At 57.7% G+C, this 20672-nt stretch overlaps 1 protein-coding gene across 11 annotated transcripts; it reads right to left on the reverse strand.

Moving 5' to 3' along the window:
- Positions 1-3633: 3633 nt before the first annotated feature.
- PDLIM7 (PDZ and LIM domain 7) lies at positions 3634-19532 on the reverse strand. 11 transcript variants are annotated; one of them, XM_047730189.1, is made up of 14 exons: positions 19425-19532; positions 18371-18477; positions 14618-14769; positions 14507-14537; positions 13920-14038; positions 13523-13543; positions 13138-13274; positions 12939-12975; positions 11923-11987; positions 11532-11778; positions 10370-10550; positions 4380-4500; positions 4163-4278; positions 3634-3992 (listed from the first exon to the last, which is right to left on the reverse strand). In XM_047730189.1, the coding sequence occupies exons 2-14, from the start codon at positions 18464-18466 to the stop codon at positions 3906-3908; spliced, it is 1410 nt and encodes a 469-aa protein (XP_047586145.1). In that variant the 5' UTR covers positions 18467-18477; positions 19425-19532; the 3' UTR covers positions 3634-3905. The 11 variants fall into 11 exon arrangements, 10 of the variants coding, with proteins under 10 accessions (XP_047586145.1, XP_047586146.1, XP_047586144.1 ...); XM_047730190.1 differs by having other exon boundaries at positions 11923-11978; positions 13920-14044; XM_047730188.1 differs by having other exon boundaries at positions 13920-14044.
- Positions 19533-20672: the final 1140 nt, after the last annotated feature.

The raw sequence follows: 20672 nt of genomic DNA on the forward strand, positions 1-20672 counted from the left end.
CAGTCCCGTGGGCGTCGGCTCTGAGACTATTGCTGGAACCATCAAGAAAGGCTCCACTGGAGCTACTGGGCAGGCAAGATGTGGGCCTGGGGCTGGTTGAGGGCCATCTTTGCCAATAGTGGTGACACCCACCTGCGAATATAGCCAGCAGGAAGAAAACAGGGCTGAGAAATAGTGAGCAAGAAAGCAAGCTGAGAGAGACTCCCGCTGTCATTGACCTTTCCAGTTAAATGAGACAAATTATCCCTATTTTTGCTAAAACTAGTTTGAATGGCAGCTAAAAGGGTCCTTCCTAATCTACATAATCCCCAAGTAGTAGTCACTTTTGTCCTTGGCAAGGACATGGGTGAAAGCTGAACTGGCCTTTTAGTGCTCCGCCCTGCCCCAGCCCTGAGAGGGAGGACCTCTGTGGCCACTTTGTGGTGACCTCACCACACAATCTCCCAGGGCTAGACCAGCCCGCTGCACCACCCACCCCTGCACCGCCTCCTCCCCTGCCCCCCCCCCCCAGTTCTTCCCAGACTCCCAGCAAGCTTCTTGCTCCACTGTGGCCCCTGGAGCCCCGGCCCCAGCCCCCACCCCTTCCAGGCCCTGTTAGGGAGGAGCCCTTCCTCACTCACGGGGTTGTTGGAATCCCAGCCTAGCGGCTGGTCCCTGCATGCTGTGGGGCTCAGCGCTTCAGCCCACGGCCTCAGCTTCCTTCCCCTAGCAGGGCTGCTTGGAGGGGTCCACAGGACTGTGAATGTTCCAAGGCTATATGGGACCTGGCACTGAGGAGGCAGCCCCAGAATCATCAGTTCTCTGTACTCTGTACTCCGGTGAAACAGTCCCTCGCACTGCACCGCATCTCTCCCCGCTGACTTCAAATGAGCTCAAACCGCTCAGAGCGGGCAAAAGCCCCTCCCCTGCCCGCTGCCTCTCCAGTTGCCCACTCGTGCCCCCTGCCGTGGGCTCTGCCCCCTCGGTTGGAAACTGTACTCTCCAAGGGCGCTAATGGCCTCCCTGCCTGGCACAGGGACATTTCCCAGTCCCCATAGCCTCCACCCACACAGCCTCACACCCCACCTTTGGAACACAGTGATCCCTGCAGCTCTTTGTGGGGCGGGGGCGTCGGGGGGCAGCTGGGAGGTGTGGTGGGGTGCACTGCAGGCTTTGATCCTTGGAGCAGCAGACCCATTCTGGCTGAGTGGCTCTAGACAGGTCACTCTCTGAGGCTCTCTCTTAAGTGATATTCTATGATTAAATTATATATGAGGTATTGCTCTGTGGTTCCTAGCAGAGGGTTGGGGCATTCAGAGCGGGTACCCCCACGCTATGTTTATTTCCATCTAGACTAGCTCCTCTTTCCTGAGATGGCGGTGGGGGCGGGCAGGGGGGAGCTCTCTGCTCCTCACCCTCCCCTCCCAGTCCACCCCCTCCCCCAACTTCCCCTTCTTTAACCACCTTCCCTGGGCAGAAGCCTCCCAGCTTCCTCCCTCCACCCGTCTGGGCCACCCAGCTGATCCTGGCTGCTAGTGGTCCAGCTTCCTCCTGGCCCACCACAGCCAAGCCTCTTAAGAGCTGTCTACAGTCTCTCATCTCCTCTCATTCCACATCTCACCAGCCCTCCTTGTTCCTCTCACCCGGGCTGCTGCCCCAGCTCTGCTAACTGATCTGGCAAATGTTGTCGCTCTGTTGTGAAACACAATGCTATGGGGACTCCTTGGCCTTATCTGCCTGTATGACACTGTTGGCAACTTCTGGAAACACTCTGCCCTGCCCCTGCGTCCCTGCCCCGAGCATTCCAGAGGCTGTCATCTGTCTGCTTCCTCTGCCCACTGCTGGGATGTTGCTGCTTCCTGGCCTTTCTTCCCTGGCTGTCCTCACACTGGATTTGTTCCACGTTTATTATTTTAACAGGTTAAAAAAGAATTAAATTTAATTGCCAACATCCAAAAACCAGATTTCACATAAAAGTCTGAATCTCTGGATGCTGTTGGTAAACTGTCGGGTTTGGCACAACTGGGCGTTCCTACATGGTGGCCCTTGCTTGGGGCCAAGGGTGGCTGCCCAGAGAAGACTTCCCCCAGACTGCTCCCAGCAGCACTCCCCATCATCCCCTGGGCTCTTGCTCACCTGTATCCATGGAAACCAAGGATGGACTGAGAGGGCTTCACGGTTCAAGAGAAGTGGGAGAGAGTACATTTCTTTGTGGAAGTGAAAGATACTGTGTTTAATATGCTAAGGATGTCTCAGTTGAAAGGAAACCACATCTTACCTGCTTGACTCCTGCTGTGTGACCTGCCTGGGCCCTGCTCCTCAGCTATCTCTCTGGACATCAGTTACAAGCATCTGTGACCTCCCTGGCCCTGTCCCCAACTCATTCCTGAGTTGAATATGAGGTGAATATGAACTGGAATCTTCATCTGCTCTCTGATCACATAAATGTCCCACAGGCACCCCATGCAGTCATTCAGCATTCACTGGGCCTCCACTGTGTGCCAGGCACTGTTCTAGGCTCTGGTGAGGTGTGATGAAAATAACACAGGAAGCCCCATCTCCAGGGGTCCTCAAGAGAACACAACAGAGAGGCCATCTCTTCTTCTGAGAAGGATGGGCCCAGGGACCTGCTGAGAATGCCAGCAACTTCAGACACTCTCAAATGTCCTGTGCCACATTGTCCTGGCTCCAGTCTGGGCCTCTCCTCAGTCTCTCTCCAGTCCAGGCTTGAGATGGGAGGGAGAGATGACAGTTCTTCTAGGGTGGGGGAGGGCATCAGTGGGAAGCAAGAAGCCCCAGAGAAAGATGGGGCCACTGCCAGAACCTCCAAGTTTCAAGACAGCAGGCAGAAGAGAGTTTCCAAGGGGCACTCGCTGAAGGGTGCCCAGCTTCAGGCCTGTTGTCCAGTCTGCTCATGGTTCAGGAGCCATGAAACCCTCGATCAGTTCTCCTCAATGGAGAAGTCCTCAAATCGGAGCTCTTTTCAGCTCCACAATGAGAGTAGAGCCCTCCCAGGGCAGCCGGGAGGATGGCTGAGCTAGTGTGAGCAATGCCTGCTGTACTCCAGACACATAGCAGAGTTGCCTTCCTGCCTCTCCTCACCCCTCATCCCTCAGGCCCCCACTCTAGGCTCCCTGGGAGTCCCTGGGTCCCATCTCTGCCAAGTCACTTTCTGCTCCTCTCTTTCCATGGCCCCTCCTCCTAGTCCCCCTTCCTTCTGTCCACCTTGCTCACGGATCTCAGAGCTCTTTCACGGGTTGCTTAACTATTTCATACTCTTCTGTGCTCTGACCCGCCTTGCGATGCAGTCCCAGCTCCTTGGCCAGGCACCTATGGCCTCCCAGGCCCCGGGGGGCTGGGCTCTCCAATCCCACCCTCTGCTGTGGCATTCGGCTGACACCTCTGGGCCTTCGCTCTGGTTGTTTTCCACCTCCCATCTCTGCAGACTTACCTCCAACTCCTCTTCTCTGTCCCTCAAGCCAGTCCCATCTGGCACCTCCACATTCCCCCTTGACCTTCTCCTGCTGACCATGAGCTGTCCTCATAACAAGGATGACCAGGATGGCCAGCCCTGGGAAAACCATCTTAATCTCCACCTTTCTGCAGGCCTCCAATCCCACCAGTCCTAGTGCACAGGCAGGAGCACACGCCGGACACGGCTGGATATAGGTTTATTGTGGCACTGGGTGTGAACAGGGGCTGGTGTGGCCAGCACCAGTGTGTGATGGTGGTGGAGGGAGTGGGGGGAAATGGAGGGAGTACGGGGAAATGATGAGGGGAGAGGGCAGGGCCCAGGGAACCCCAGGCTCAGGCCAGGAGTTGGGTCGGGGGTGAGCTCTGCCAGCCCTATCCAGAAGTCTGGGGCGAGCCTCCGGAAGGACCTCCCTCTGGCTGGGCTGGAAGAAGCGGCCCTGGGTAGGAGTGGCTCACACGTGGGAGAAGGCATGGCTCTTGCAGAGGGGCTTGTCCTTCTTGGAGTAGAAAGTCTTCCCTTCCAGGTTGATCTGGCATATCTGAGGACAGCCAGGGTCAAGCCACATGGGGTTGGGGGAGGCAGGAGAGTCCCCTTCCCAGCCTCTCATGAATTCCAGAGGCAGGGAGTGGAAGGGAGGCTGGTGAACAACACCGGGCTGGGTTGGGTGGGGGAGGGGGCAGACCTGAGTCCAAGGCAGGGGGCACTCACCGCACACACGAAGCAAGTGTCATGCCAGCTGAAGCCCAGCGCCTCCAGGAAACGGTCCCCCGCGTCGATCTTGAAGTCACAGCCCCGGCACTTCGTGCCAAACATCTTCTCATAGTCTGAGGATGAAGGCAGAGAGGAAGGGGGCCCTGGGTTTTGAACTGCCCCCACCAACCCCTTACCCCTGGCCTCCTCCCCACCCCCCGCTGGGGCTCCGTACCTCGCTCGCAGTAAGGGGCACCTTCCTCCATGTAGAAGGCCCTGTTCCGAATGGGTGTCTTGCAGGCTGCACAGGTGAAGCACTGCACGTGCCAAGTCATCTTCAGGGCGTGCATGATCTCCTAGGAGGACGCTACAGTCACCAGGCAGCTTGGCCCCTCCTCTCCAGAGCTGGGGACACAGGAAGGCTGGCCATGGGCCCTCTTCCTTCCCATGGTAAACGTCATATCTGCACACCCGTCACATCTGCACACCCACCCTCCCCACTCTACCTCCAGCCCTGGGGTCTCCCCAAGGTCGGCCACTGTGCCTTGCCTCTGCACCCCAAACCCGCCTCTCCCCACAGCTGTCCCCAGCTCAGCTGGCAGCAACTCCCTCCATCTGCTCAGCTGAGATGCCCCTTTCTCTCATACACCCCATCAAAGCTGCCAAGAATCCCTGTTAGGTCCTCTGTCAAGGTGCATCCAGATCGCTACCACTTCTCATTGCCTTGCTGATGTGGGATGTGAGCCCCGGGGTGGTGGCCAGAAACGCCCCTCTGAGCGCCTCCTGCCGCCCCCGCAGGCTGAGGTCAAGCTGAGCGAGGCCACATTGCCCTCTGCTGGAATCCCGGCCTACGCTGCATCTTCTGCTCTCCCCACATTGCCTCTGGCCCTCCGCTGGTGCTCCAGTCTTGGGGCTTCACACAGGCTGTCCCCTCCACCTGACTGTCTACCCCACGTATGTCCCAAGTCTCACCCCTTACTGCCTTCCCGTTTCTGCTCGTGTCCCCTTCTCCAGAGGCCTGTTCTGACAACCCCAGTTAGTACTTCCCATCGGCTCTTCCAAAGCTATGTTCCCAAGATCTTTAATTCTTTAATCCCTCAGCAGGTTTTACTAACACAGAACCCCGTGATGTACTTATTGTGCCCATTGCTTAGCATTTCCTCTCCTCCCTTCTTCCTGATCAAACGTAAGGTCCAGGAGGGAATGAGATGTGATACTTCTAGAAGCTGATATGCAGCAACAGTGCCCATCCCTGTGGGTGCTCAAAACCTGCTTAATGGCCTGGGGAGGAAGCCGAGGCTTGGGGAGGGTCTGTGACCTCGCTGGGTCCAGGCTGTCAATCTTGGGGGTCCAACCAGACCTTGCTTCTTAGCTGGGCAACTTGGCATTACTTTCTCTTGACCCTTGGTTCCTTCCCTTGTGAATGGGGAACCTAATCCCAGCCTTGCAGGTTGTAAGGATGGCCCCACGTTTGAAGCTGGGGCTCCCAGACCCCATGCCTGCTGGGGCCAAGTAGTGTACCCCACAGGGCAAGATGTTGCTGGGGAGCACCTGTTTCTGCCTGTAGGGACAGTGCTGAGCAGTTCGTGCAGAAATGCCTGGAAGGCTCAAGTTGAAATCAGGGTGTTAAAGTGAAATCTGATTTTAAGATATTGCCCATTAATTTAAAATGCAGGTGTAGACCAAGCAAGACACATGGGCAACACCTGGCACTCCGATGGCCTGTCGGTGCCCTCTGCCTCTCTGTCACATCTCACATACACCTCGAAACCACCCTGGCCAGGAAGTGACTGCCACCATGTTGGTGAGGCCCAGGGAGAGTGACCCACACCAGGTCACAGAGTCACTAGATCACAGGAATGGGTTTCATGGCCAAGTCCAGCTATCTCCAAAGCAGGCTTTTCCACTGCCTGGTGCTGCCTCTTTTCAAGAAGCAGGCAAAGGCTGCGGGGGAAGGAACTTGGCTGCAAGCTGGGAGGATGGTGGGCTTGGGCAAGAGCGGCGGTAGTCCAGAGCTGGGTCCAGTGTGTGTGTGAGCAGGGAGGCGCTTTCTGCTGGTATTCAGAAGGACCTGGAAGCCAATTATCAGTATTTATTTTAATGCCCTAGTTTCCTCAATCTGTCTGCCTTTCCCCTCTCCACTGCCCTGAGCCAGGCCCCAGCAGCCTGTTCCCCTCTCCAGCTCAGTCTCCCCTTGCCCAGAGGAAGCTTGCTGTGGCAGAGCTGACCTCATCAGCCCCAGTGCCAAACTCCTAACACGGCCCCCACTCACCTCTTCTGTCTCATCTCACACCCTTCCCAGGTGTTACCTTGTGACACAAGCTATTCCTTCTGCTTGGGGTGTTCTCTCCTGATCCTTCTCCAAGCCAGTTCCTACTCATTTTTAAAGTTCGGCTCATAGGCCACTTCTATCCAGTCCTTCAAACATTTACTGGTCACCTCCTGAATCTAAAGCACGATATAAAGCAGACCAGCCGTGGTCCCAGCCCACAGAGTTCACACCTGGGGAAAAAATGGGACAAAGAACTGGGGAGTAGTAAGCAAATTGTGGGGTCTTTGGTCTGGTGGAAAGGGTGGGTATCAGGGAAGGAATACTGAGGAAATGATAGGAGTCCCCGATGAGAAGGAACAAGGTAAAGAGGGTGCTAAAATAGTAATCCTGGTAGAAAGGACAGGCTATGTAAGGGCCCTGTGGTAACAGTAACAGCACATGGGCAAAATGAAATGGGCCACATGGCTGGAGCACTGGAGAGGGGCAAGTGGTGAGAGGGGAATCTTAAGAGCACAGGGTTTCTGGAGGCTCCCAAACCAGGGTAGGTCTCCTCTAATGTGTCCCTCATGGTGTGCCGCTTCCCACCAGCTCCCCGGAAACAATCTGATTGCCCTCTGTTTCTCTCCCTATGCTCCACACTGATCTCCCCAGGCAGCCACAGTTCTGAGCTCTGGGCACATATAGGAACGGAGCCCCTGTCAGGTTGAGGAGGTAAGCCTTCCCCGTTTCCCACCCAGGCTGAGGTGGGGGCTTCCTAGAGTTTGTCAGACCCTGAGTCCCTATAAGAGAGAAGCTAAGGGCCCCTGGGCCTCTGTGGAACTTGAGCCTGGGTAGGAGTTCCTGGGAGCAGGAGAGGGTTTGCCACCCAAGGCTTACTCCAGGATCTGGGAGCCAGCCAGGCCCTATTTGTCTTGGCTCTTCCTCTGTGTCTGGATGATAACCCTGTCCACTCAGGACAGGGGTACAGCAGGACAAGAGTGCAGGGTAATGCAGACAAAGCAGTCACCGAAGAATGGGGACTTGATCTGTAGACGCCCAGCTCAAGAAAGGTCCTGGGATCCAGCCCATTCTCTTAGAACAGTCCAGTGGGGCATGGCCCAGCCTGGTGCGAAAAGGACAGTGATCTGGGGCAAAACTCCCTCATCTAGAAGATGGGAATCACCACAGTTACTTCCTACAGTAGGACCGTGAAGTAGAAGCCCCACACACTGTAAGTGCCCCACAACACAAACTGTCACTATGACAAAGACTGTGGTCATATCCATTCTCCCCTTCCGGTCTACTGATGGAATCTCCGTTTTTGTTGCTGGCCACAAGGCTGCCCCAAACAGATGGTCTCTCCCAACCTCTCTTGCAGCTCAGCATGGTCATGTGACCAAGGTCTGGTCGACAGGATGCTAAAATGGGGGTTGGGCAGCAGCATCTTCTCAAGATGGCTGCCATGGGCACCCCATCCCTTCTTCCCCTTCCCGCTTCCCGCTGGCTGAAACGTGGCAATTTTGGCCAAGTCTCGAGAGTCAGCTCAGACTACCAGTGTTAAGTGCAGAGAATGGCCAAGAAACAAGACACAGAGGCCTAGATCTGCCCATTAGTCCCAGACTGCCCACCCCTGAACTTTCTTAGGTGGAAAAGAAGCTGCCACTATTCTGAGTCTTCTACTACTTGTGGTCAAGGTAATCCTTGCTAATGTGAACATCACCACAGAGCTCTCTGGCCACATTTGGCAGCCCTGCCTCAGTATCCAGAAATAAGGAGAAGCAGGAAATGTCAGGAAGAGCACAAGCTGAGAGTTGAGAGCTCCTGGGGCTCTTCCAGCTTAGCCCTCATGCTCTGTAGTCTGAGACAGCTTGTGCCGCTCTCTGGGCTTCAGTTTCCATACAGGTGCGACAGGAACCCCGTTAGCTTTTCACCTTGCCTGTTCTGCCCCCTTTTCCTCTGGCGGTGCCCTTGACCCCTGACACCCTCTGAATCCTACCCACCTAGTAGGAGCTCCTGGGGGCAGGGCCCAAACCTGTTACTTCATGAGGCGTTCTCGAGCATGGAACACACTATCTGGCACACTGTTCACTTTAAATAAAGAGAATGAACAAGTGAAGGTAGATGGCCCATCATACTGTGCCCATGACACACCAAGCCAGGCTCCAAGCCTGGCTCCTGTTGGGAGCGGGACTGCCCTGCAGAAAACATGGCCAGGCTCTGTTGTGTGTTTAGACTCAGTGGGAAGAATGGGATTTTTGAATCACGGATTTGTGTCTGGGTTTCTGGCTTTGGCACTCCAGAGTCCTACACCCTCCAGGTGCAGTAAATTATCCTTCAGAGTTTCTGTCCCCTCGTGCACTGGAGGTGGCAGACACTGTGGGTCAGCCTCCTCAAAGCCTGTCACGACCCCCTTCCTTTTTGCCTTCTTCTCATGGAAGATGAAGGCTAAAATCCTGGGTTTGCCAACTTCCCCTGTAGCCCAGGTGCTCACAGGATAACAATTCCAAACACTGAGATAAAGATGCAAGTTCCTGGTTTTTCTTCCAGAATCAAAAGCAAAAACCTTGTTAAAATCACGCCTTTTGGCTTTGCCCTCTCCTTCCCACCTGCAACAAGAACACAAGGCCTGGGACTTGAGCAGTCCTTGGGGAACCGTGATATGAGAGGCTTGGGGACCAGGGTCTACATGCTACTGATTTCAGAGCCAAAGGGAGGAAAAGTCTAAAGCCATCCTGAAGCTGCTGTTTCAGCCCTGGAATTCTTGTGAGTGAAGTAAATAACCCCTTCTGCTGAAATCTCTGTGGTGAGGTTTTATTATTGCCGCTGAAAGCAACCCCACTGACGTAGTCACTGGGATCCGCGCAGACCTCCCCTCTGCGGGTGAGGCCATCTTGTTTTACTTCAGGGAAACAATCCTCCCTCAGTCTCTCTGTGGTGTGGGTGGGACCACCCGACCCCTGCTCCACCGGGTAGCACCCATGCCCGGCTAATCCAAGTCCTGAGGCTCGGGCCAGACATGTGCCTGTGACACAAGTTAGTCCCACGAGCATCAGCACTGGGACCCCGATGCATCAGCTGGCACAGGGGCACGCCTATCCTCCCTGCAGTGTGAAACTGGGGTCACCCTGGAGCCGCTGTGGAGCCACCTTTGCCACCTTCTAAGGACAAGTATGCAGGGAACGAAAGCAACACAGACGACAGAGGCAAGTGGGGGAAAAGTCCTGATGATCCCAGGTCCTGCCTTTAGCCGGGCCTGAAGCTAGTGCCCCTTGGGCTTCCTGAGTGTTTGAGCCCATATATAGAACCTTCTGCTTTTCAGAAGTCAACGTTATACCACTTCACTTTTATGACAGACCTGCTAACTAAAAGAAACCCAATAAGGAGTTTTGCTTTCACAAAGAAAGGCAAAAAGTGAAACAGAGTGTTCAGCGCTTGTTTTGTAGTGAGCCATCCCAGAGGCAGCACACAGCCCTCACCTGAGCAAGGGATCCTGCCCAGCTCCTGCCCCGGGAGCCACACTCCGCATCCGGGCACCAGGCCACATCCTGGCACCAGGCCCCCACGGCTCTGAGCTGTGTCTGTGAGCTTTATCTCGATTTACTTTGTGCATCTGTTAGCAAGATGTGTCCGAAGGTATCAGGAATGCCTACATGAGGTTATTTTTTGGGCCTGGGAATGCTCAAATTTTCTTCCACATAAATTAACAGTACTTGCTTCTTCACTACGCCATTTCAGCTTGTGGAAGTTTTCACGGGAACGCTTTACTTTCAGAGAGCTGGGGAAACCTGTGCCACTCTTGCTCGCTTGAGCCCCTCAGAGTAGGACTTTGGTCATCGGGGAAGATCTTGGCTAACACAAAGTGAGGCTAGGAGAGCATCCTGTTTATTAAGATGCTAAGGACCCAAAGGAGTCCCAAGGGGCGAGCCCCCAGGCCCAAGCGCCCTCCCCTCCGCCCACCCACCAGCCCCACTCACGCCTGTGATCTTCTTCTTGCACTTGGCACAGCTGGGCGCATAGCGCACATCATAGCAGGGTGGGCAGAAGATGGCCCCCTTCTCCTCAAAGAAACCGCCCTCTTCCAGGACCTTCCCACACTGGCTGCACACAAATTCCTCGGGGTGGTATGCGTGGCCCAACGCAACCAGGTAGCGGCCCCTGAGGGGGAGGTGAGGGCAGTGAGAGTGGGTATATGCCTAGTCTGCAGATGGTTAGTGAACACCTACTCTGAAGCCTGTAAGGGAAATTCATTCTCCCCATCTTCCAGATAAAGGAGAAACAGGTTTGGGAGGTGACCCAAGTGATGACACAGTGATGAAGCCACCCTGCTCTGACAACAAGAAACGGTGCCCAATGGTGTTGGGTTGAAGAGGAGGTTACACTGGGTGGGGGCTGCTGACCCAGGCCCAGTGAGATAAACCAGAGGAACTGGTGCCCTGGGGGCAGGAGGCCCAGAGTGCCCAGTGGCTCTGAAGACCAGTGGGTACCTGAGCCGACCCTGGTGCCCACCCTGGCCCACTTGCCTGGTCCATCTGGCTTTGGGAAGGGCCTATAGGCCCACATCAATGTCTGAAGAAGGGGGCTCTTCACAGAGCTGAGAGCTGACAGGAGTGAAGAGCAGTGCAGGACAAGGGCTGAGAACTAGCAAGGTTCTAGGGAGCTAGCATGCCAACTCTGGGGGGACTGTGTGACCCCGCTGGGCCCCAGGGAACAGGGCAGGGAGGGAGGGGCCTTGGGTCTGTCTGCTCTGAGAGCAGAGGTTTTGGCAGGGATCAAGTGAGCAGGAGGGAGAACAGAAGGGTTGAGAGGGGCAGGCCCTTCCCTGCCCAGAGAGTGGTCTTTCTAGGGGTGAAGCCTGAGTGTGCTGTCAGCACATCCTCCATTTTAGCAGGGCAAATGCTGACAGAGGCTGACGTGGGGTGGGGTGGGGTGGGGTGGGGGAAGGGATGCAGGATGCAGAATCTGAGGACCTAGGCCAGGTCCCTGCCCCCACTGCAACTGGGAACTACATCCTTATCCTCCCACAGTGATGGCTGAGATGAGTGGGGAGACAGGCGGGGACGCAGAGGTCGGAAACATACCAGGGCCAGGCTTTAGGACGGGAAAGGCCAGAGCAGGAAAAGGAACAGGGCCACCCACCGGATGACCTTGTGGCATTGGTGGCACACAGGAGTCTTGCCATTGTTGCCACTACCGGCTCCTGGGCCCCCTCCAGCGGCTGCCTGCACGATGGATGTGCGGTTCTGCAGAGGCGTGGGTGTGGCTGGCTGGCTGTGCCGGGTCAGCACCGTGCTTGTCTTGTCCGGGGCGTAGCGCTCGGCAAAGGCAGGGTCCACAGCCCAGGGTGGGCGGCTAGTGGGACTGGGGGTGGTAGGGCCTGCCGGGGCTAAGGAAAGTGGCTCCAGGGAGGTGCCCAGGGACCCCAAAGATCAGGGGCTTGAGTCTGGGGCAGCCTGGAGGGCCCCCACCCCATCCGCATTCCCCTGGAGGCTACCCACCCTTCTCCAGGCCCAAGCCCACTCTCTCTCACCAAGCCAGGGTTCCTGGGGTGTAGCTGAGGCTGGGGCTTCTGTCCTGGGCACCTGGCTGCAAGATCTGCCATTCAAGGCCTTGTATGGTTGAGGCTCCTGGCGTGGCCCCACCCCCCAACCTTGGTCCTGCTGGCCCCACGGGATCATGGGAGCTGCTGGGCTGGACTCCCGGTCCCACAGGGGTAGGTACAGGCAGGGCAGCTCCTCCTAGCCAGGTTCCAGCTGGCAGGTCTGTCGTACAGGGCTGGGAGGTGGAGCAGGGCGCTCTCCCTGCTGGGGTAGTTCTTGGGGCTTCCTCAGCCCCCAGATAGAGCTCTGACGGCAGGGCCTCCTCTGCCAGGTACCACCCCCCACTGAGACCCAGACTGGCACGGCCCACACTGGGTCTGAACCATCTAACACCCCCACACCCAGAGCACAAACCAAGCCCACGAAGATAGAAGGCAGAGGCAGAGGAAGCAGGGCTGAGAATGTTTATTTCCATGCTCCAGCCAGCACGGACCTGGCAGAGAGTAATACCACAGGGCAAAGAGGTAAGGCGGTGTCAGACAGAGCCAGGCCCTCTGCTAGGCCAGCAGGAGGCTCAGTCCAGGGGCAGGAAAGGAGGGAGTGAGGTAGGCGGAAGCTGCAGCGACCAAGAAGGGGGTGCCCTGGGTAGAAGGAACAGAGAGAGAGAGAGGCAGAGAGGGCAGTCGGCCGGTGAGGGCCGAGCTACGACTGCACGTTGAGCACGTGGGCAGAGCGCTGGTGGTGCCAGTCCCGGAGGCGGGTGTAGCGTGGGCTCTGCAGCTCCAGGACATACTTTTCCCTGGGGGGGCAGAGAGAAAAGGAGGAGGAAGTAGGAGGAAGGAGAGATGGAAGGGAGGCAGGGAGGGAGGACGGAAGGGAGGAAGGCAGGAAAGAAGGAAGGAAAACAGAGAGCCCTGGCTGGGGACCCTCAGGAGCAGACACAGGGTGGTGGCCGGAACGGGTGAGGCAGGAGGCGAGAAAGAGGGGCTACTGCGTGTCCTTTTACCTTGATTTCTTCAGGTGCTCCTCATCCGGGTCTTGCACTGAGAGGGCAGAGGCAGGCATTGACCAAGAGAAGACAGAGGGCCACCCCAGCCCTGAGCCCCAGCAGAAGGTCACGGGGCACCAGAGCAAGCTCCAGCGGAGCCCGGGGTCCAGGCTGGGGGCCAGCAGGAGAGTCCGCCCTGCCCTGGGCTGCCACTTACTGAACTCGGTGCCCGTGAGGTGGGCAAGGATGCGGAAGGAACGGGACTGGCCTGTCCCGGGCCGAGGCCGCCAGTCCTCTGTGTCCTCCATCAGCCGCTGCTTGCTGGCATCTGGGACCAGCGGCCGGAGCGGCTGTCTGTGGGGAGGGTGTGGCTCAGAACCTCATGCAGGGGGTGGGCCATGGGGGCAGCCCCTCCCGGGATTGGTGCATGTGGCTTATGGTGCTGGGAGAGTCGGGAGCGCAAGGCCAGGGCCCTGCTCAGTGTGTGTGGGGGGGGTGGTAGGGTAGCTAAGTGACAGGAAAGGAGGGCGGCTGGGGTGGGGAGGGGCCACCGCCCAGAATACCAAAAGGAAGGAAAAAAGGAACAGGCAGAGGGGGCTCACTGACTTGTCAGGGGTCTGCACCTGTGAAGGAAATAGACAGATGGACAGATAAAAGGGACAAAGGGACAGACACAAGGAAGAAGAAAAATGGAAAGGGGTCAGAGTAGCCAGGGGCAAGGCTGCGCTGAGTGTCTGGGGCTCAGTCGCCCAACACCACACCCCAACCCAGGGCCACCAGCTGGGGGGCGTTGCCTGGCTCCCAGCGCCCAGGAGGGTGCAAGAGCCACACCCTTGGAGGGGCCCAGTGCCTACAGCCCCGCCCTGGCCGCCAGGGGTCGCTGCCGCACGGTTCCAGCCAGGCTGGGGTGCAACGCAGACTGAGCAGCAGCAGGGGCGTGGGCCTCAGACAGATGGCGTGGGCGGGGGCAAGGGCAGTGGGTGGGCAGGACCGACGTACCCATTCTGTTGCAGGGCGCTGTCAGCGGGCAGGGGCGCCCCAAAGGGCCGGGCCGTCTTGTTGAGGGAGGCGCTGGGTGCAAAGGTGTACCGCGGGGGGTCCGCGGCAGGGGCCGGGGCCTGGGCAGAGACAGAGCCGGGCAGGGCAGGCAGGGGCGGGGACGCTGGACAGGAGGGGGATGCCCCCCTGGTGTGGAGAGGACAGCGGTGCTCCAGCCCCACACTGACACATCTGGCCGGGAGCATGGGGGCGGGGGGGACTCAGGTTTCAAGGGGTCCATGTGGGAGGGATGATCTCAGCCCACCTGGGCCAAAGGGCAGATGAGTGCGGCTTGTAGCACAGGCCAGCGAGGAAGGAAGCGGACAGACAGGCAGACATGCGTGGTGCCCAGACCGTGCGGCAGCTCCTGGCCCAACTCCCAGTTTCCCAGACTCTCCCAGCTCTGGGCCCCACCCTCTACTTCCAGCCAGGAATGGGGTTATCAAGGGTATCAAGGCTCCTTGCTATGGGAGAGGGCTAGTCAGCTCAGCAGTCCAATCCCACCCCTCCCATCACACAGATGTCACCCTAAGATGTCCTAGGCCTACCTTCTGCGGTTTGCTCTGAGGTGGCTGGGCCCTGGAGGAGAAGGGGTAGGGGTAATAGCAGGCCAGGCCTGAGGGTGCCCTCACCCTCCAGGTAGACCAGGGCCCTTGTACCTGCTGAGACCCAGGGTGAGGCGATCCCCACAGGCACGAATCCTGTTCTGGGCTTCAATGTGCGTGAGGCTCCCCGCATTCTCCCCATCGATGCTCAGCACCCAGTCACCCACAGCCACACCGGCCTGTGCAGCTTTGCCTCCAGGAGTGAGCTGTGGGGAGACGGAAGGTCACGGCAGCCCAAGCCTTTGCAGACCAAACTGAGGCCAATATTAGTCAACCCTGTTTAAGCTGTCCCTCTTCTAGAACCCAGAGGCCTCTTCATTCAATGCATTTCTCAGCAGCTGCTGAATACTAGAACAACCTGGGAGGGTGGGGTTCACATGAACTTCATAAACACCACAATCACCCTATTTATTTAGTCATTTGTTCACCTCCATGACCCCCCTTCCCCATGGTGCAGAACTGCTGTGACAGTCACCAAGCAGCCAGCAGTAGGTTAAGCCCCCAACTTCCCAGCTCCAACCACAGCCTTTGAGGCCCCTGCTGGCCTCCTGCCCAAGCTGTCTCACCCAGCCCGTGGTTTGTGCATAATGCCCTTCCTCCAGGACACTAGGTGTCCTGATGCTCTCACTGACCTCCTACACTCCCAGCACCCTGTCCTGGGGCCATCTGCAGGGATCTGCCAGGACCCTCTGAGAGCCAGGAATAGGCCCAGGTACCCTGTGAAGTGACTGAAGGGGGCCCAAGGTGTCAGCTAGGGCTGTAAATGAGTGTCATCCTGAAGCCTTCAAATGCCACATCACCCTCTCCCCCAGTCCTTCGGGCTCTGCCTGGGAAATCCCTGGTTCCTACAGAAAATGAAGGGTAGTGGGGGCTGGCAGTAATGGTCACCACCAGCATGAACTGAGACAGTCATGGAGGAAGCAGGACTTGGCCCTGAGGTTAGGAGGGGCCATCAGGCCTTGGAAAGCCCCAGTGGGGTACTTCTCAGAGCTCTGACAGAGGTAACCCTGACAAACCCCACTGGGCACTTATAGCCCTCTAGCCCCTCAGAAAGGATGATGCAGCAGTTCATGGGTCCAGCCCACAGAGCTGCCTGGGCATCTGGCAAGGAACCTGGCATTAAGTACACTTCTACAGGCCAACTGGAAGACCAATTCACATTTCTAGGTTGGAGTGTAGGACTGAGAGGTACTGGCTGCCCATGGCCCAGGAGGCTCCTCAGGTGGGCTGATGCACAGACTGAGTTGAGGCAGGGAGAGGGGAGGTAGGAGGTTCTAGAGACATTTCCAGAAGGCAGAGAGACCAGATGCAGCACAGGGGCAAGAAGGGAGAGCTGGGTCTATTTCATGCTTAGGAAGTTAGAAGGGAAAGACAGCTGGGTGCCTCCTTCTTCATCTGCTAAATGGTAAGAAGAGCAACTGACATTTATCGAGCACCTAATACTGTCAGATGCTAATACTGACACTTCCAACAACCTGTGGAGTAGAGTCTGAGATTATATGCCTTTTACACACGGGAAAAAAAGAGATTATGTAACTTGCCTCAAGCCACTCCATTAGTAAGAGGCAAGGCCAGGGCTGACCCTGACCCTAAGGTTCCACTACAATATGCTACCTCTGCTGAGTGTTGGGACCCAACTCAGAGGTCAGCCTACCTAGAACAATTCCCTAAACCGGGTCTGGGGCCTAGATCTCCTTTCTCGCTTTTAGTTCAATCCAACAGCCCCTTATAACAAGCATAGAGAAGTGACTCCCTTGAAAGGAAGTGACTTACTCAAGGTCATGATGAGTCAGTAGAAGGGAAACCTGGTCCAGCCACTCCCTACCCACACAAGCTGGCTCCTGGGATGTGTGCGTGAAGCCTGAGGTAGAGGTCTTGGGGGTGAGCAGGAGCAGCTGGCTCCCAGGGAGGGGTGGGGATCTGGGGACTACTTCCTCTCCTGAGTGAAGAGGACAGGAAGCACAAAAGGGATAGAGGAGTGGTCAGAGAAGTGGAGAGGGAAACAGGAGAAAACCCTGCTGGGTGTGGGGTGGGGGGCTGGAGAGACAAGGAGGCCCGAGTCAAGGAGGGGGAAAGCCAGAGAGCTGGACACTGCAAAGGGCGGGGGTGAGTCAGCCTGAGGGCTCTAATGAGCAGCCCAACCCCCAAGTCTCAGACATTACCTCATCTCCCAGGCCTGGGCCCACAGCCAGCCCTAGCCCCTCCCTCCTCCCTGGGGTCAGGGGAGAGGGAAGGGCTGGCCCAACTCAGAAAAGACCACCCCACCCGCCCACCCACCAGGGCTTAGGTCCAACTCCAGCTTTGGGCTCAGCTTGTGGCCCCACCCACAGCTAGGGCCGCTGACAAGGGAGCTCAGACCCAGAGCGCCCCCCACAGGCCACATCCTAAAGTCCATCCCTCAGGCTATTATGTTGCCCATCCCCTCCAATGAAGAAACTGAGTCTTAGTCCAGCCAAGGCCTACAGCTCCCCAGCCACATGGGCTAGCACTTTCCCAGAGAGGGGGATACAGAATACCGTTTTAGGGCTAGCAAAGCTTGACAATTCTGTAGGGGTGGGTTTGTGTAGTCAGGAGACCTAACCTACCCAGCTGGCAGGGCAATTTCCAGGGGAATCCCATGGAAAGGTTCCTGGAAAGAACAGTGACCACCCGCCTGCCCTGGCCACCAAGCCCGATTCCCACAGACAGACTTGGCCTTGGGGGCCCTCTCAAGCTGGGCAGTGCCTGGACAACCTTCTGGCCCCCTCCAGGCTGTGCTTGCCTTGGGCTTCCTGCCAACAGCTGCCTGCCCAGTGGGCGCCTGGGTGGGCCTCTCTGGACAGGCGGATGTGGGGGCAGGAAGTCCCCGCCCCCTACTGACCCCCAGGCCACAGACACCAGTCCAAGGGCTGGCCTCATTCTCTCTGGGCACCCTCTTTGTGTCCCACAACTGACCTTACTACAGTTGGAGCCATGTCCTCGTGGTCACCAGCTGAGGGGCCCACCAACGGCATTTAGGGGTTTAGGCCTCAGCCAGCTTTTTTCAGTTCTGTGGACTCTAGTCACCAGCTGGCCTTCCCAGCGTGGGGTTGCATTCTTGGGCTTATAAGGCAATCCCCCTGCCACAGGGAGGAGCCAGGCCCAGCTCCACCCTTTCCAGGGCAGGGGCTCAGGAGCTGAAGTTAGAACCCTAGAGCCTCATCCCATACCCCTGATTTGGGTCAGGGGCCACTGCATCTCGAATAGGACCAATGGATGAAGATGGACAAATCTCACAGAGGCTGGAAAGTGCCCCCCTCCCCCAAAAAACTGCAGACCATCCCAGTGCCTGAATTCCAATCCCTGCTTTGCCAAGGAATCACTGTAAAGGCCCCTTTACCTCTCTGAGCCCTGAGTTCCCACATCTGGGAAAAAAGGATGACAACTGCTATACCCTGGGTGGCAATGGCACTGAAGTGAGATCGTGTAGTCAAGAGTGCCCTGGCTGGGGCTAAGCTCCAAGCATTGCTCCTTCAAGCAGCTTAGATACTTCCCAGAGACCTCAGGCTTCCCTCCTGCAGAATGGGCATCTCCCTGGGGCCTCAGAGGTGGCCCAGGAGCTTTGTTGAATGGCATCAAGTACTGTGCAGTGCTGGGGAACCTTGGGTGCTCCTCCCAGTACCCACCTAGTTGGGAGCCTTTGTGGCAGGTGTCTGCCACATCTCTGGAGCCAGATACCTCCTGCTCTACTGGACCTGGCTCACTCCTGCTCAGACTCCTTCCATCACCCATCAGAGACCTGAGCACCCAAAGACTCCTGGGGGAGCTTCTCCCCCAACATTGGCTCACCCTGGAGATGGAGAGGGGCACATTGAAGTCCTTGCCCCCCTGGAGCCGAAAGCCCCAAGGTGCAGGCCCCTCCAGCACCACCTTGAAGGACTCCATGGTGCCTGCTCCTGGGAGGAAAGAAAAGGTGAGTGGACACCATGATGGAGGAGCAGGCAGGCCCAGCTCTGGACACCAGCCGTGAACTGGTGCCAGGCAGGCACGAGCAGTCGTTGACACAGCCAGGGCCCCTGTAGGCGGGCACCTTGTCAGGTGTGGCTGGGTTTCTGGTTGGCAGACCTCATTCTGGGAAGGCAGGGGCAACTCCCCTCCCCCAGTGACTGAGAAGATGAGGGGTTCCCCTTATTCAGCCTTGAGGTTCTTATCAGCACAAATGGGCCGCAGGGCTAATGTGACACGGGCTCCCCCCAAGCCAGCCTTAAGCCTCGGACAGACTGCGGGTGAGTCAGGGGCCGGGCGCTCCTCTCCCCCGCCCCCAGGTCCCGACAGGCAGGCCGCGCTGAAGCCTGCTCGGACTATATAAGGCGTGTAAGCTGACACTGCGGAGCCAGCGGAGGGAGCACACAGGGGCTCGGGACGCGAGGGGGAGGGGTGGAAAGGGAGGCGGCTGGAGCGGGTCCTAGCCATTCCCGGATGGGTCGAGGCTGATGACGACCCCCGGGCGCTGGGAGAGACCAGGCGGGGCCGTGGCCCCTGCGGAAATCGGTGAGGGCTACGACCCCAAAGCGTGGCCAGATAGGGGATTCATCCTGGAGCCCAGCTGGGGTGGCGCCTCCTACACAGGGCTAGTAGCATCCCAACGTGACTCAGTTTCCCCCGTCCCCCGCCCGGGCCCCATGCATTGGCCGAGTCCCGGGCGCAGGAAGCAGCGCAGGCGCCAATCTGCTGTGCCGCAGCCGGCTTCGCCGCAGGAAGGCGGGGGTGGGGGCGGAGGCAGGGGCCCAAGCTCGCTAGAGGAAGCGCAGCGCTGGCCCCGACCCCAGTGCCCTCCGTGGCCCCAGCAGGCTCTTGCCCTCAGCCTGGCCCAGCCCGAGACGCCCCGCGCGGTCGCCAGTACCTGCTCGGCCCCGCCGAGGCGCTGCTCGGTGGCGGGCCCCAAAGAGCCTCGTTTGGATCCACCACCCGTGTTCTGACCCCGCCCCCGCCGCCGCCGCCCGCTTTGAGCCCGCGGAAGGGGGCGGAGCCATAGGCCACGCCCCGTCAAAGTCACGCCCGCGAGCGGCCGCTCTACGACAGGGAAGCCACACCCAATCCTGCCCCGCCCAATCACGAAGTCCCGTTTTGCTTTGAGCTGGAAGGTCTGGCCTGCCGGGGACCCCCTTGGCGGGGCGGAGCCTGGGCGGGGTCTGGACGGGATCTGGGCGGGGACTTGGCTTAAGGTCAACTCCTCTGCGAGCCTGCTAGAAGCCCCTTGCGCCTCCTTCTGGCGGAGCCGAAAGAAAGCGGCCTTCGAAACCAAGCGGACCTGGACGTCCTGAATCGGTTTCCTCCTCGGAAAAAATGGGGCAATAATACTAACCTTGCAGGTCCATCGTGAGGATATGTATTGTTTGGCATAGGGTGCAAGTCATCGGCGTCTCCAGAATTTCTAGATCGGAGGGACTTGCGGGTGTGCAACACCTCGAGGTGGAGTTAGTTGGGGTGGGGACAGGGGATCTTGAAGATAGGTTTTTGTAAAACTCTACAGACGGCAGAAAATAATGGCAAGAGCGGACAGAGTTGGAAGGGGACCCTGGCTGGAATCTGAGCCTGACCCCAGGCAGTCAACATCCCTCTGCTCTGTAATGACTCCACACTGTTGAAATGGTCTGTTGCCTGGTACCCCACTCCGGAGAAGGCAGCGCCTGCAGTGGGGATGTAAGAGAGTGACTCTAGCAGAGGTATTGGAGACCCCACTTTGTCCCTAGTGGTCATCCCGGGCAGCTAGCACAGGTGGCAGGGGAGATGGAGCAGAAATAGCAGTGTGTGACTGACTGAATAGGCGTCTACCTCTCTGCTCCTTCTAGGGCACAGCTGCTGCTCTTCTCCCCCCTCTGCCATCATCACATTTCCCTCTTTTGTGCATCATTTCCCTCACTACACAGACTGCTGTAAGAGTTACCTTTAAAGAAATCCTCTCTTGACCCCACCTCCCCTCCAATTATTGCTCTTCTATTTTACCCCATTTTAAAAAATAGATTTTATTTATTTATTTGAGAGAGAGAGAGCGAGAGAGAGCGAGAGCGTGAGCAGCTGGGAGGGAGATGGAGAAGCAGACTCCCACTGAACAGACTCCCCGGATACAGGATTTCAGGATCCTGGGATC

This window comes from Lutra lutra, chromosome 5 (assembly GCF_902655055.1).
Source record: "Lutra lutra chromosome 5, mLutLut1.2, whole genome shotgun sequence".
In the NCBI taxonomy this organism is placed as follows: Eukaryota; Metazoa; Chordata; class Mammalia; order Carnivora; family Mustelidae; genus Lutra; species Lutra lutra.

Bases quoted from the DNA above. Each gene is read 5' to 3' on its own strand.
- PDLIM7 (XM_047730188.1), bottom strand. From the start codon at position 18,466: ATGGAGTCCTTCAAGGTGGTGCTGGAGGGGCCTGCACCTTGGGGCTTT. The intron at 13,275-13,522 runs GTGAGCCCCCTC...CCCTCCCCACAG, and splicing joins TGCAGACCCCTGACAAGTCA to ACAGCCGCTCCGGCCGCTGG. The intron at 4,501-10,369 runs GTGAGTGGGGCT...GCGTCCTCCTAG, and splicing joins GCAAGAAGAAGATCACAGGC to GAGATCATGCACGCCCTGAA.